We start from the raw sequence: 12,053 nt of genomic DNA on the forward strand, positions 1-12,053 counted from the left end.
TTTCTGGTAGATTTTATCATTCAAAGCTGTGGACTGAAAAAAAGGCTTACACTGAATTTTCGTCCAATCCCTGAACTAATTAGCACATGAGGGAAAACAGTTTAGAAAACCAATAGAGAAAAATCTCGGGTTAGTCTCTGGCTCCAATTCTCTAAAACTCCTAAATTTTGCAGCAGAGAGAACCTGGTCTGATCTGATCTGTACAACTATCTAACACTCCTAAATTTTGCAGAGTGCACATGGTCCCTTGAAAATCAGGGATCGGAAAGGATGGGAGCATGGCACCATGATCGACGGAAGACACTTGGAGTATCTGCTTCTTGTAGTGCTTTGATCTGCGTGAAAAATGCGCCGAACCTACCAGCAAAGAACTTTCATGCATTGACAAGGTCGGATGAAAATAGAGCCAAGTGTCAGGTTGAATCTTAATTATTTCTAATATGTTTCTGTTATTCTATTTCAACAAATCACAACACTAATCTATCATTGACAATGATTTTGCAGCTAGCATTAAAAGCTGGTGTCTACTGCTCGGCCTCGGAACCACATACTCAGAGCTCTTGGATACGGTTTGGCAGGTAAATATGTTATTATGGTGGAACGATTGCATGTAACATGTCCTGATGTGTGCAGACATGGTTTAATTGTTTTGGGGTGGTTTTTTGCAGCTGGTCAATTATGCGAAGAGTGTCAGGGTTGAAAAAGGTGATGCTGTGGTGATCTACTTGCCAATGCTCATGGAGCTGCCTATTGCAATGCTTGCATGCAGTCGCATTGGTCCTGTTCACTCTGCAAGTTGTACCCCAGTTCGCATTTCCAGTTATTCTGATTTACCCTATGCATGTTGCCATGTTATGACGCTGAACTATATTCAGGTCGTATTTGCTGGCTTCTCCGCCGATGCAATAGCCCAGAGGATCACTGAGTGCAAGCCTAAGGTTGTGATTACATGCAATGCTGTGAAAAGGGGACTGAAACTCGTCCCTCTCAAAGATATAATAGATGCGGCTCTAGTTGAAAGTGCAAAAAATGGTGTCACAGTAGGTATGACCACTAGCTATTTTATTCTTGAGCTCTTTTATGGTACCTTGGGTTTGATGCATTGTTGAAATATAAAATTACTCTCCTATTGTCTTCTATGCTTGAGCCAGTTTGGTACACGTATGGATGTTCAGGTTATTCGTAACTCACTGTAGTCTTTACCCACCCAGGCACACAAAGATGGTTCTATATTAAATTTTGCATTAAACAGAGAAAATTGTTTGGCATACAGAACCCGTAATAATGTGTGGTCAACAATAGCTTCCAAAATTAACTAAGAAGGTAGGATATTGGGCTATGCAATCCTGCTGACACGTAAGGACCTCCATCTAACTTCAACTAGAAAGGAAAGATGTACTTTACAGTCAAGATGAAATTGCACACATTATCCCAACATAAAAAATACAAGCATAAAGTTTAAACAAATATTAATCCTAATTTTATTGTAGAAAAACTAGCAAATTCTGACAACTTTCAACTCTCTTCATCCTTCATTAATGACTTTGACTATCTTCTACTCCTCGCCGTTTCGCCGTCCTTTTGAGTTGAATGTAGACTCCACTAGGAGGGCGCTGAGTTGTTTCCTGAACCTGGGGATGTCATCCTGCATAATAGGTTGAGTTAGTTTCACGGGTGTAAAATTACGAATGATATGGTTAAAATAAGTGTGGACATCGTACTGCTGTGTAGGCTCCATCTAGATCGTTGCCTGTAAACTTTTCCATGTTCTTTACCGAAAAAAGCCCACATGACATGCTGCAATCATATGGATTGTTATAACTAATTTTTGGTACCAAAACTAAATGTGTGGTTTTAAATGTTGTGTACAGTACCTGTCTTGCTGTTGTGGTATATTTTTGATAACTTTAACTGTCCATGTGTTGATGTCAAAATCCTTCCAAGTATCAAGTTTTTCGCAACCATTCCGAAATGCTGCTTCCATATGGAGTTGCATGCCTTTGAGTTGTCTGAATTTGTGCAACATTTGTACACGTGTCTGAAGATGCTGTTCCATCAAGTCTTTTCTCATTCTTAAAACGGCGTCATGAAGCGCTAGCACCAGATGTAGACCAAAAATAAAGAAAATTAGTAACTCATTGGGTCACAAAAAAGTACTCCCTCCGTCCCAAAATAAGTGTCGCACATTTAACACTAAGTTAATACAAATTTTGTACTAGAACAACGATATTTATTTTGGGACGGAGGGAGTACATAACTTAAGAATAAAAAAATTACCTTCGAATTTGTTGGTGGCAATTCATCAAACATCTCATGTGTCGGTGACCTTGGTACGTCCCAAGGCTCCTTCAGGTCATGTACGGTCTGAAATAAATTGATACAGTTGGTTATAATTTTAATAATAAAAATATGGAAGAATAAATACAAATGCTGAACGTTACGTAATTTATGTACCTCTCCGGCCTCAAGGCCGTGCTTATCAAAAATAGCACAGACTTTGCGCGCTTTCGGCTCATCCCAGTATTGGACGAGTGGTGTATCTCGTTTGCTGTAATCAATTGTTCTGTCTAATCTATCTAGACGACGCTTCTCCCAGAACCAAAACTGCAAAATTTGGATGTTAGTCACTGTATCATATTGTGATACAATCCTACATCTACATGATTACTATGAGGGTTAACCTGGAGCAACGGAAGGTTCCCCTCAGTCCGCGATGTGATCTTATGAAAGCTGTCTGGTCAGGCTTAGCGAGTGGATGGTTATGTTCGTCCACAAAATCTTTTACAAATCATTCACCATTATCCATACGAAGCTCGATCTCCATCCGGGCGCCACATCCACAACGTGACAGCGGCCTAGGAGTTCGCACTCGTTCAGTTTTTTTGAAGTGCTTCCTCGCCCGATATCCTTCTTTACAACAGACATAGAGGCGACGAAAAGCTATGTTCGTGCCCGACTTCCTGGTCAGTTCTTCCTTCCTAACACCAAAACCCTTTGACCGAGCATATGCATTATAGTAATTGTAACCTTCTTCCTCGCTGCCAAAAATTTGACTGAGCACCATGTCATATTCTGCAATGTTCTCGAGGGTGGCACTCCCATATTCCATGTCAAACCCTGCAATTAAAAAGAATCAAATCTAAGTTATTTGAATTCCACCCATGAAACTAAAACACGTATCAGTAACAATGCTTGTGTACATAATCAAACAGAAACATTAGATATACTCCAGTAAGCACTTCCTGATTTGCACCAACAGAACCAGCACCATAGAAGAGTGATTTAAGCAGAAACAATTTAGTACTACCGGCAGACTAATAGGAATATGGAGATTTGTCCAAAGGCCAAACTAGTAGGAATATGCAGATTTGTCCAAAGGTCAAACTAGAAGAGTGATTTAACCAAAACCCATAGGGGAGTAACACGCAGATTATGATGATCTCTGTTCAGAGGGGATGTTATCACTGAAGATTGAAGAACGCAATTGCAATGAACTGACAGAGAAGTGGACAGTGTGTTTGTGTTGCCTGAAAGCTGCAACTTTTCTTACTACAGTTATATTCCTCTTATTCTGAATTACAAAAGCAAGAGTAGACCTCACGATTCGCTACTGTACAGTTTCAGAAAACTAGCTATCTGATAGAGGAAGATGCACTAGGATTTATTCAACAGGGGATTCGAACAGAACAGAGACCTTACCAGGTTGAGGACGCGCCGCGGAGGTCCAAGATGGCGGGGCCAACTATGTCGAGTGGCGGTGGCGGCCGCAGCGGCGACAGGGAGAACGACGCGAGCGGCGGTGGCCACGGCGGCGAGTGGCGGCGGCGGCGACGCCAGGGAGAAGGAGCAGGGAGCCGCGGCGACAGGGAGAACGACGCGAGCGGCGGTGGCCACGGCGGCGAGTGGCGGCAGCGGCAACGGCAGGGAGAAGGAGCAGGGAGCCGCTGAGGTCCTCGAGGGCGGGGCTAGAGCGACGGGCGGCGGCAGCGGCGACGGGTGGCGGCGGCGGCGACGGCAGGGAGAAGGAGCAGGAGCCGCGACAAGGATAAGGACGCAAAGGACCAGGGCACCGCTTCGTGGGCGTGAAGTCTGCTTCATAGTTAGTAAATTAACTAACATATTTTTCTACCCATCGTACCCTTGGGAAATTGACGGGTTGATTATGTTATACTGCTGCCTCCCCTTTCAACAGTACAGGGTACGGTAAAAAAGCTCTAATAATAAGTCGCCGTCGCCGTCGCCGACGCCTCGATCCGTCGCCTCCTTCCACCTCTCACGCGCGCCGCCCCCGTCGGAATAGCCTTTCCTTTTGGTTTCCAGGTACATGAGCTTGCTTGTTTTTCATCCAGCGATTAGTTAATTTCTCTTCGATGGCAGCGATTTGCTAGATCCCACACTCAATTGCTGGGTGCGCATAGATCCGCCCCTGCCTGTGGTTTTGGGGATTACTTGTTCGTTTCTGAAACGCATCCAAGCAAGGCCGGACAGCGATTAGGAGTTTCGCTCACACACCCGCAGTCGCGAGCACTCGTATTTATGTTGACTGTCCCCTGTTCAGGTCTGGAGTTGCGACTTCTAGCCCTGTAATCCTTGCTGAGAGACTGCGTGTTGCAGTACTTTTCGAAGTTCATGGCTATTTATTATCACTAAAAGAATTACTTGTTTGTCGCTTACTTTCCTATGCTCATGGCCTCTGCATCTGTATCAAATCAAATATATTAGTGCTGGTAGACAACAGTGAGCCCACTCTCTGCTTCACCATCCTTTTGGTGGTTCTGAAATTATGTAGTAGTATGATTATGGTTGTTCTTTTTGTTAGTTGATGGTTCGATAATTATCTGTGTTTCTTAGACTTTTACGAAGATGGAGATTCACTTTCCTATAATTTGATTTATATGTTTGTTACTCCCTCCGTTCACTTTTGTAAGTCGTTTCAGACAACTATTATTAAGCTATTTTGCACGTTGTCTGAAACTTCTATAACACCTTATAAAAGTGAACAGAGCGAGTATTTGAATTCTTGTTCAACTCATGTATTCAGACACCCTTTTTTTTACAAACATGGGAACCTTAATAGAGTAACATTTTGTAGACTAGATATTTCTTTCACTGTTCTATTACTCTTCAGGATTTTAGATGTGCATGGAGCCATGGATATTGTTGAGCCCTGCCTTATAATTTGATTTTTCTTCGAATTATGATAACCCCCGTTTCAGTATTTGCATATTACCAACAGCATTAGTCACACAACGGAATACACATTAACAAGTACTGTAAAACACGTAGTTAGAACCCACTGATCATTTGTGTTTTTAGATAGGCCACGGCAATCAAAGTTCAGCATTGAGCTATCATTACATGCCAACTGAAACAAACTTGACAACCAAAACCCACTGAATTTTCCAGCCACCATTATCTGATTTATGTTTTTTATGTCATTTGATTTGTTTGTTATTTCCAGTATATACATTTTCACAAACATAAGTACCTTACCAGTATTAATTGCTTCTTCTCAAACATTTTTTTAGGTGCTTAAAACCCACTGAATTTTCCAGCCACCATGATCTGATTTATGTTTTTTTAAGTCATTTGATTTGTTTGTTATTTCCAGTATATACATTTTACAAGCATAAGTACCTTACCAGTATTAATTGCTTCTTCTCAAACATTTTTTCAGGTGCTTTGTTATTATAGGATTTATTAGGATGCCTCGAGTTGGAGACCAAGATGCATCTTCTATCTTGAGAGTGACCTATGAGTTGGGATACCTTGCTTCGATCATCGCGGGATGTTGGGTTGATGGGAACATATATAAACATGGCCTTGGTTGTGTGTCAACCTTCAGGAAATGGAGCGCACACGTTAAAGCTATAGGGGGGCCTTTCATGTTAGTCAACTCTGTGTTGTTGATTCTTGACAAAACCAACTCACCATATGCACGGCCTTTTAGCTTTTTATAGAACCGCACTTCTTGTTCCATGACACTTAACAAAAGAGAGAACTGGAAGGGCGAACGGGTCTGGCCACCCTTTGGTCGCTGGAGTGGCCCCGTCCCCGGATCAAGCACTGAAACTGCTGGATTTTGCCTTCGGCTACTGCTTCTTATCAGTTTACATCTGTCTCCATTGATGTATCTTAACATGGCAAGGGGCATCTTAACAAAATATATCATATTTATTTTGAGATGCATTTGCGTGTTTTGGGTGTGTTAAAAAAATAGCAGCACATGAATGAATGAAGGCTGAAAAAGATAGCAGGACCATGACGGTACGTCAAATATCACAGCAATATGATACGCGCGCACACACACACACAAACGGAGGCGGAAGTAGAAACTGAAACTTGGCAGCTTAGAATTCAGATGTTTCGTTGACAAGAACTAAGATCCACAGGCTAAAAGACATTGCGAGTAACCAGCAGGATGCAAGTTTTCATGGCTGCCGTGACGATCTTGGAAGAATGGAGAGGGGCCATTTTAGGATGCCATTTTAGGATCTGGGCTTCTCCTTCTTTTCCTTGAAGAGGGCAAGGAGGGACACGCCGGACACCTTCACCACCTTGAACCGGACACCGGGAATGTCTCCCACGGCATGCCCCTTCCGACCGAAACCGGCGATGAGCACCTCGTCCTACACATTCATCACGGGCAGTGTTAACAAGCAGAGAGAGGGGTCTGACACATACTAGTTGACAGTGAAGTTCCGGAGGCAGAAATAGTACTTACATTTTCCTCGATGAAGTTCAGGCAACCGTCGTTTGGCACAAAGGCGGCAATCTTCTTTCCATTCTTCACCAGCTGGACACGAGCGCACTTACGGATGGCAGAGTTGGGCTGCTTGGCCTCAATGCCACTACATATAATGCAAGCAGTGTTGCGTCAGTTATCAATCGTTCTTCTTCAGAAGACGAAGAAACAAGTATTAGTAGTTGATCGAATTGTTCTTCTTCTTCAGAAGAAGAAACGGGTATTAGTAGTTGATCGAACTTACATCTTTTCAAGGACAATCCCCTTTGCGTAGGATGAACCAGCAAAGGGCTTCTTAAGAAGAAGAAACGGGTATTAGTTGTTGACCGAACTTACATCTTTTCAAGGACAATCCCCTTTGCGTGGGATGAACCAGCAAAGGGCTTCTTCCACTCGTTCCCCAGATGGCTCTTCTTGTAGGCTTTGTCGGCCCACCGCTGGTTCCTCCTGTGGGTCTTGAGCTTGCGCCCAGCTCCCATACCACGTGTCTTACTGCATCAGCATTGCAAAACGTTAGGATTCAGGAACCATATGAGAACAAGCTTACCATAAAAAGCTCCAGCTTGATCAAACGTACAAGCACATGAGACATGACTACAGTAAATGAACGCAGTTACATCCATATTAAATTGAATTAGTACAGTATATGGAAGCAATTGCATCCATATTAGAATAGAGAAGTTCAATATTGCTGACATATTTTTCCATTCAACATTTCAACTTGACAAGCAATTAACAAGAATATTACACAAAGATCCACTGAACAAAAGATAATAATAAAGCAGAATTAGAAGAAGAAAACACAAATACAAGACCTTGCTAAGTAATACATCCCGTATCTGATTGCAACAACCTGAGTTTCTTACACTAGCCAATTTAAGGAACTTTTTGACAGTGAATGCAAATAAAAATTTATCGTGCAGATAAGTCTTCAGCGGTCTATTAAAAATCACACTGAACAGTCATGGCTCAACACCTGATCTTCATAAACTAAGTTAAATTATCTACACTGGAATAAACTTCTCACTCTGGATACACAAAACTGCACTAATCCAGAAATCAGGACAAGCTGACTCAAAGTACATCTGATACATGGGCTTAGAAAGCTACATGGTCCGGATCATTCTCAGGCCTACTGCAGAAATGCATATTCTGGTACCTTGTTAATGCAAAAGGAAATAGATAGGAGTAACTAGAGCACTTGCACAGGAGAGGTGTTTGCTTCTTCAATCAATAGAGAAGGGTGCAGCAAGTAGCATCAAATTTACAGACAACTGACGGCAAGACCGTGAAAGCAAAAGCAGGATTTAAGGTGAACGATTTGTACAACTAAACCAAGCAACATTTCAGACCATAACTAGTACTGCCCACGCCAAAGATAAACCGCAAAGGCCATCAAGGTGTCGAATGTTAGTACTAGTGAGGCCAGCCCCCCTGCTAAGCCAATTCCACCATTTTTTAAAGTAAACTCAAATCACAGCGGATTTTGTTGGTATGCACGCGATTTGAATTAAGCACGGAAGCAATACGGATCACTACTCTTAAGAATCCACTTCAAATTTCATATATGCGTCGGACAAGGGTCTATAATCCAGAAGAACACATCTAAGATGGAGGTGCTCTCTAGCAGATCTGTTGATACAGCAAAATCGAACGGAACAGAGCGGGACTTGTCGACAATCGAATCTAGAGTACAGAATGTTAAATTACCCCATGTTGGACCGGCGAGGGAGGCCGCGAAGCTCGAGTCGGGAGCTTGGCTGCGGCCGACGGCGAGGGCGCTAGAGCTAGCGGCGGCGGCGGAAAGGTCTCTTGGTTTGGGACTTGGAGGAGGTGGGGAGTGGGCCAAGGGTTTATCGGAGGAAGATGTGCCAGGCTCAGTAATTCATTGGCATGGGCCTCTTTAGTTGGGCCAAATTTGTTGAGCGTCAAAACGAGCAAGTATCGCTAAAGGGCGGGAAAATGGCCAGGCCAGTTCGCAAGCGCAGAGCGAATGGCAAAAAGAAAAGCGCACCGGGACCTTCTACGAAATCACTAGTTAGCGAATACACACCTTACAACGATTACTCTCATTTTTACAGGTTGTGAAAAATAACGCACTGTATGCGCGTCACTTGTTGCAACCAGGGAGTTTTCTCTTTTTTCGTAGGTCCGTATTTTTAAAATGTTTTATCTCCTAAACCGTGGGTTCAAATCTCGAACCGTTTTCATCGTTGGCTTTCTCGCGTTGAAATCTTCATAGCTAGATCCCTACGTTGATATATTTTGATGAAAAATTTTCATGAAAAAAACCAAAAGAAAAAAAGGACAATAAAACGTGCCTTACCTGATAGAAAAAAACAAAAAAACACGGTTTTTTCCTTTTTCGAGAGGCACGGGTCGTGCTTCTCGCGGAAGCAAAACCGTGCCTCTCGCGAAAAAAAAAGAGAGCAGAAAACAAAAATTTTCCCCTTTTTGGGAGAGGCACGGGCGTGCCTCTCGCAAAGGCAAAACCGTGCTTTTCGCGGAAACAAACCCATGCCACTCGCAAAAAAAGACAGAAAATGCGTTTTCCTCCTTTCAGGGGCGTGCCTCTCACGAAGGCAAACTGTGTCTCTCGAAAAGAAAAAACAAAAAACACATTTTTTCCTTTCCGAAAGACACGGGCGTGCCTCTCGCGAAGGCAAAACCGTCCCTTTCGTGAAAACAAAACTGTGCCTTTCACAAAGAAAATGAAAACATGTTTTTTTCTTTCCGAGAGGTACGGTTTTGCCTTCGCGAGAGGCACAACCGTGCCTCAGGTTGCAGGCGGGACGGGATGCGGCTGTCCGCCGAACACCGAAGCGGGAGCATGTGTTTTTAGCGGCTACCGCGGGCAGCCCGCCTCACGTCACTTCCCATTTGGCAGACAACGCGGCAGCCAGCGTGAACCCGTCAAAACCCGCCAGACAGTCGACGCAGGCAGTGTTGTTGTTGCTCGTCGAGAACATCAGGAGCGGGGCCCGAGGGCGACGAGATCAACAGCGGCGAGGCGTATCATCTCCTTCTCACCGTGGTCCTGGATGAGCAGCAACCCCTGCGCCGTGGTCCTGGATGAGCAGCAGCCTCGCAGGGATGTGGTCCGGGTCAGCCCCTGCGCCGTCTCCTGCAACAGATGGATGGATGGATGCCGATGAATGATTTGTTGCTTGTTGGTAGATGGATGGATGCAACAGATCGGGATTTGGGAAAGGACGCTCACAGGAAGTCAATGATGAGTCGGCCGTCGTAGAAGCGGTCGGTGGGGCGGTGGAACAAGGCGCGGCCCTCCGGCTGCGCGATGCGCCACGCCTTGGCCGCCGCCATATCGCCCGTGTCGGAGTTGGAGTCGCTGAAGTTGAACACCACCTGCCGGGCGCCCAGGCCAAAGCTGAACCCGGCCAGCGTCGGCGACGGCGAGAGCGCCAGCGCCAGGGCCAGGGCCACTGCCTGAGCGAGGGGAAGGGCTGGGCGTGGCGTGCTGCCGCCTGCTGTAGCTGATGCTGTTGCCGACATTGACGACATTGGACCTCTGTATCTGTCTGTCTGTAGCATGTGCCGCGCCATGTAGCTCCCTCTCGGAACTCATGCGGCGGCGCCTACACGCACACGGAGGATGGAAACGGACGGACCTTGCACTCGTTTCAGTTGACCTCATCGCTGCCGGCCATGTCGGCGTTGCGTGCTCTCGTCTCTTGGCTCTCAGCTCTCGACTGCTGCAGGAGCAAGATCTCCTCGGGGAACGAGGGATGCCGCTAGCTGTCTGCTTGCCTCACGGCATGGAGCCGCCAAGAAGCGCGAGGAGATATGCGGGATACACGGAACACCCGACGGGCGAAGCGGTAATGCCGTCTGATCCCGCTTGAGATGAAGCGGTCAACCCAACGGCACCTGCTAGGCTTTTTTCGCGGGGCGGCGTTGCGGCTTAGCGGGCAGTCCCGCTCGCCCTACACCCTTAACCGTGCCTCTCGAAAAGGAAAAAACATGTTTTTTCACGAAAAATAATATATTTTTTCGTCCAAAATTACGAAAAAACGGTGAAAACCCATAACACCAAAAAAATCGAAAAAAAACCATTCAAAAAAGATGAAAACGCATGGGAAAAAATAAAATAAAAATACGAAGAAAACACTCAGAGCGCGACACGTGGTGGCGGCTAAAAACGCGCCAAGTGGCGGTGCATGGAAGCGAACGCTTGAAGGCTCGCGAGGAAGCGTTCGCTAACTAGTTCCTCTCGACCTTCTATTTGCCGCATTTTATGGCGAATAACCAGCGCGCGCACAGAAGGCGTGCGGCTGGGCCGGCGCACTGAGAGGCAACGCGCGAGGTGTGTCTACAACGGTAAAAATCGAAAAAACAGAAGTGAAGCAGAAAGGAATCGAACCGTGACATCACTTTCCACCACAAGTGTTGCCAGAGACCAGAGCAAGTCACTACATGTCAACGTTTTTTTTTTTGCGAGGTTAAAGAGAGTTTTATTCCAAACAACTCGGGTTACAATCTCGAGATAACAAATCCTTACAGAAAGGTGATGTGCTACCCTATTCTGATCTCTACTAATTTTCAAAGGAATAAACTCTCTATCAACCATAAGAGATTTAATCTCCTCAGCTAAGTGTTCATAGGCCGACCTAGACCAAGCATCGCCTTCAATGGTGGCCAAAGCGTTTGAAGAATCTGACTGAACAATGACGGGCATATCCGAATGCTGCAAAGCCAGTGCCATACCTTGCATTAAGGCATGAATCTCTGCTTCGAAGGCGTCGTTACAGTTGAATATATACCTGTACGCGGCAAATATCAACAATAGTGCAGCATATAGACTTTTGAAAATTGAACACGTTTTGGAAGCCAAATTCTTGTTTGAGAAATGTGAACGAAATTTGAAACTTGAAATAGATTTTGAAAATTATCTGAACATTTCGGAAAACAAGAACAAATTTTGTGAAGGTGCTTTTAAAAAAGTGTACCTTATTGGAAGTGTTCATTTCGAAAATGTGCAAGCATTTACTGGATTTCCGAACACATATTCAACAACAGGAATAATTTTTGAATACGTGACCAAATTATAAAATTCTGAAATTAAATATTTGAAAAAGGAATATTTTGTGAAATTTAGAAAAATATATAACTACGAACATTTTGATAATTTAAAAAAAATGGAAAAAGGATGTTTTTACATATTCCGAACAAAAAAAATAGAACCGTGAACCGTGAACATTTTTTGAATTGTAAACAAATTTTAAAACCATGAACATTTTTTCTGTGAACAAATTTTCAAAGAAAATGGGCCTTTTCTTGAATCCATGGA

General features: G+C 44.3%; 2 protein-coding genes and 1 long non-coding RNA gene across 3 annotated transcripts; 1 reads left to right on the forward strand and 2 right to left on the reverse strand.

Annotated features, from left to right (window-relative positions):
- Positions 1-4,326: 4,326 nt before the first annotated feature.
- Positions 4,327-6,494, forward strand: LOC123453012. The gene is made up of 2 exons (XR_006632688.1): positions 4,327-4,558; positions 5,678-6,494. It is a non-coding gene; the product is annotated as an uncharacterized LOC123453012 (long non-coding RNA).
- On the reverse strand, positions 6,326-8,611 carry LOC123453009 (40S ribosomal protein S23). The gene is made up of 4 exons (XM_045129767.1): positions 8,456-8,611; positions 7,082-7,237; positions 6,725-6,851; positions 6,326-6,629 (listed from the first exon to the last, which is right to left on the reverse strand). Exons 1-4 carry the CDS (start codon positions 8,458-8,460, stop codon positions 6,489-6,491), a joined length of 429 nt encoding a protein of 142 aa, XP_044985702.1. The 5' UTR covers positions 8,461-8,611; the 3' UTR covers positions 6,326-6,488.
- A 1,350-nt stretch (positions 8,612-9,961) lies between these two features.
- LOC123397313 (GDSL esterase/lipase LIP-4-like) lies at positions 9,962-10,309 on the reverse strand. Its single transcript, XM_045091912.1, has one exon. It carries the CDS (start codon positions 10,307-10,309, stop codon positions 9,962-9,964), a length of 348 nt encoding a protein of 115 aa, XP_044947847.1.
- Between the last annotated feature and the right edge of the window lie 1,744 nt (positions 10,310-12,053).

The sequence above is a fragment of the Hordeum vulgare genome, chromosome 5H (assembly GCF_904849725.1).
Source record: "Hordeum vulgare subsp. vulgare chromosome 5H, MorexV3_pseudomolecules_assembly, whole genome shotgun sequence".
NCBI lineage: Eukaryota > Viridiplantae > Streptophyta > Magnoliopsida > Poales > Poaceae > Hordeum > Hordeum vulgare.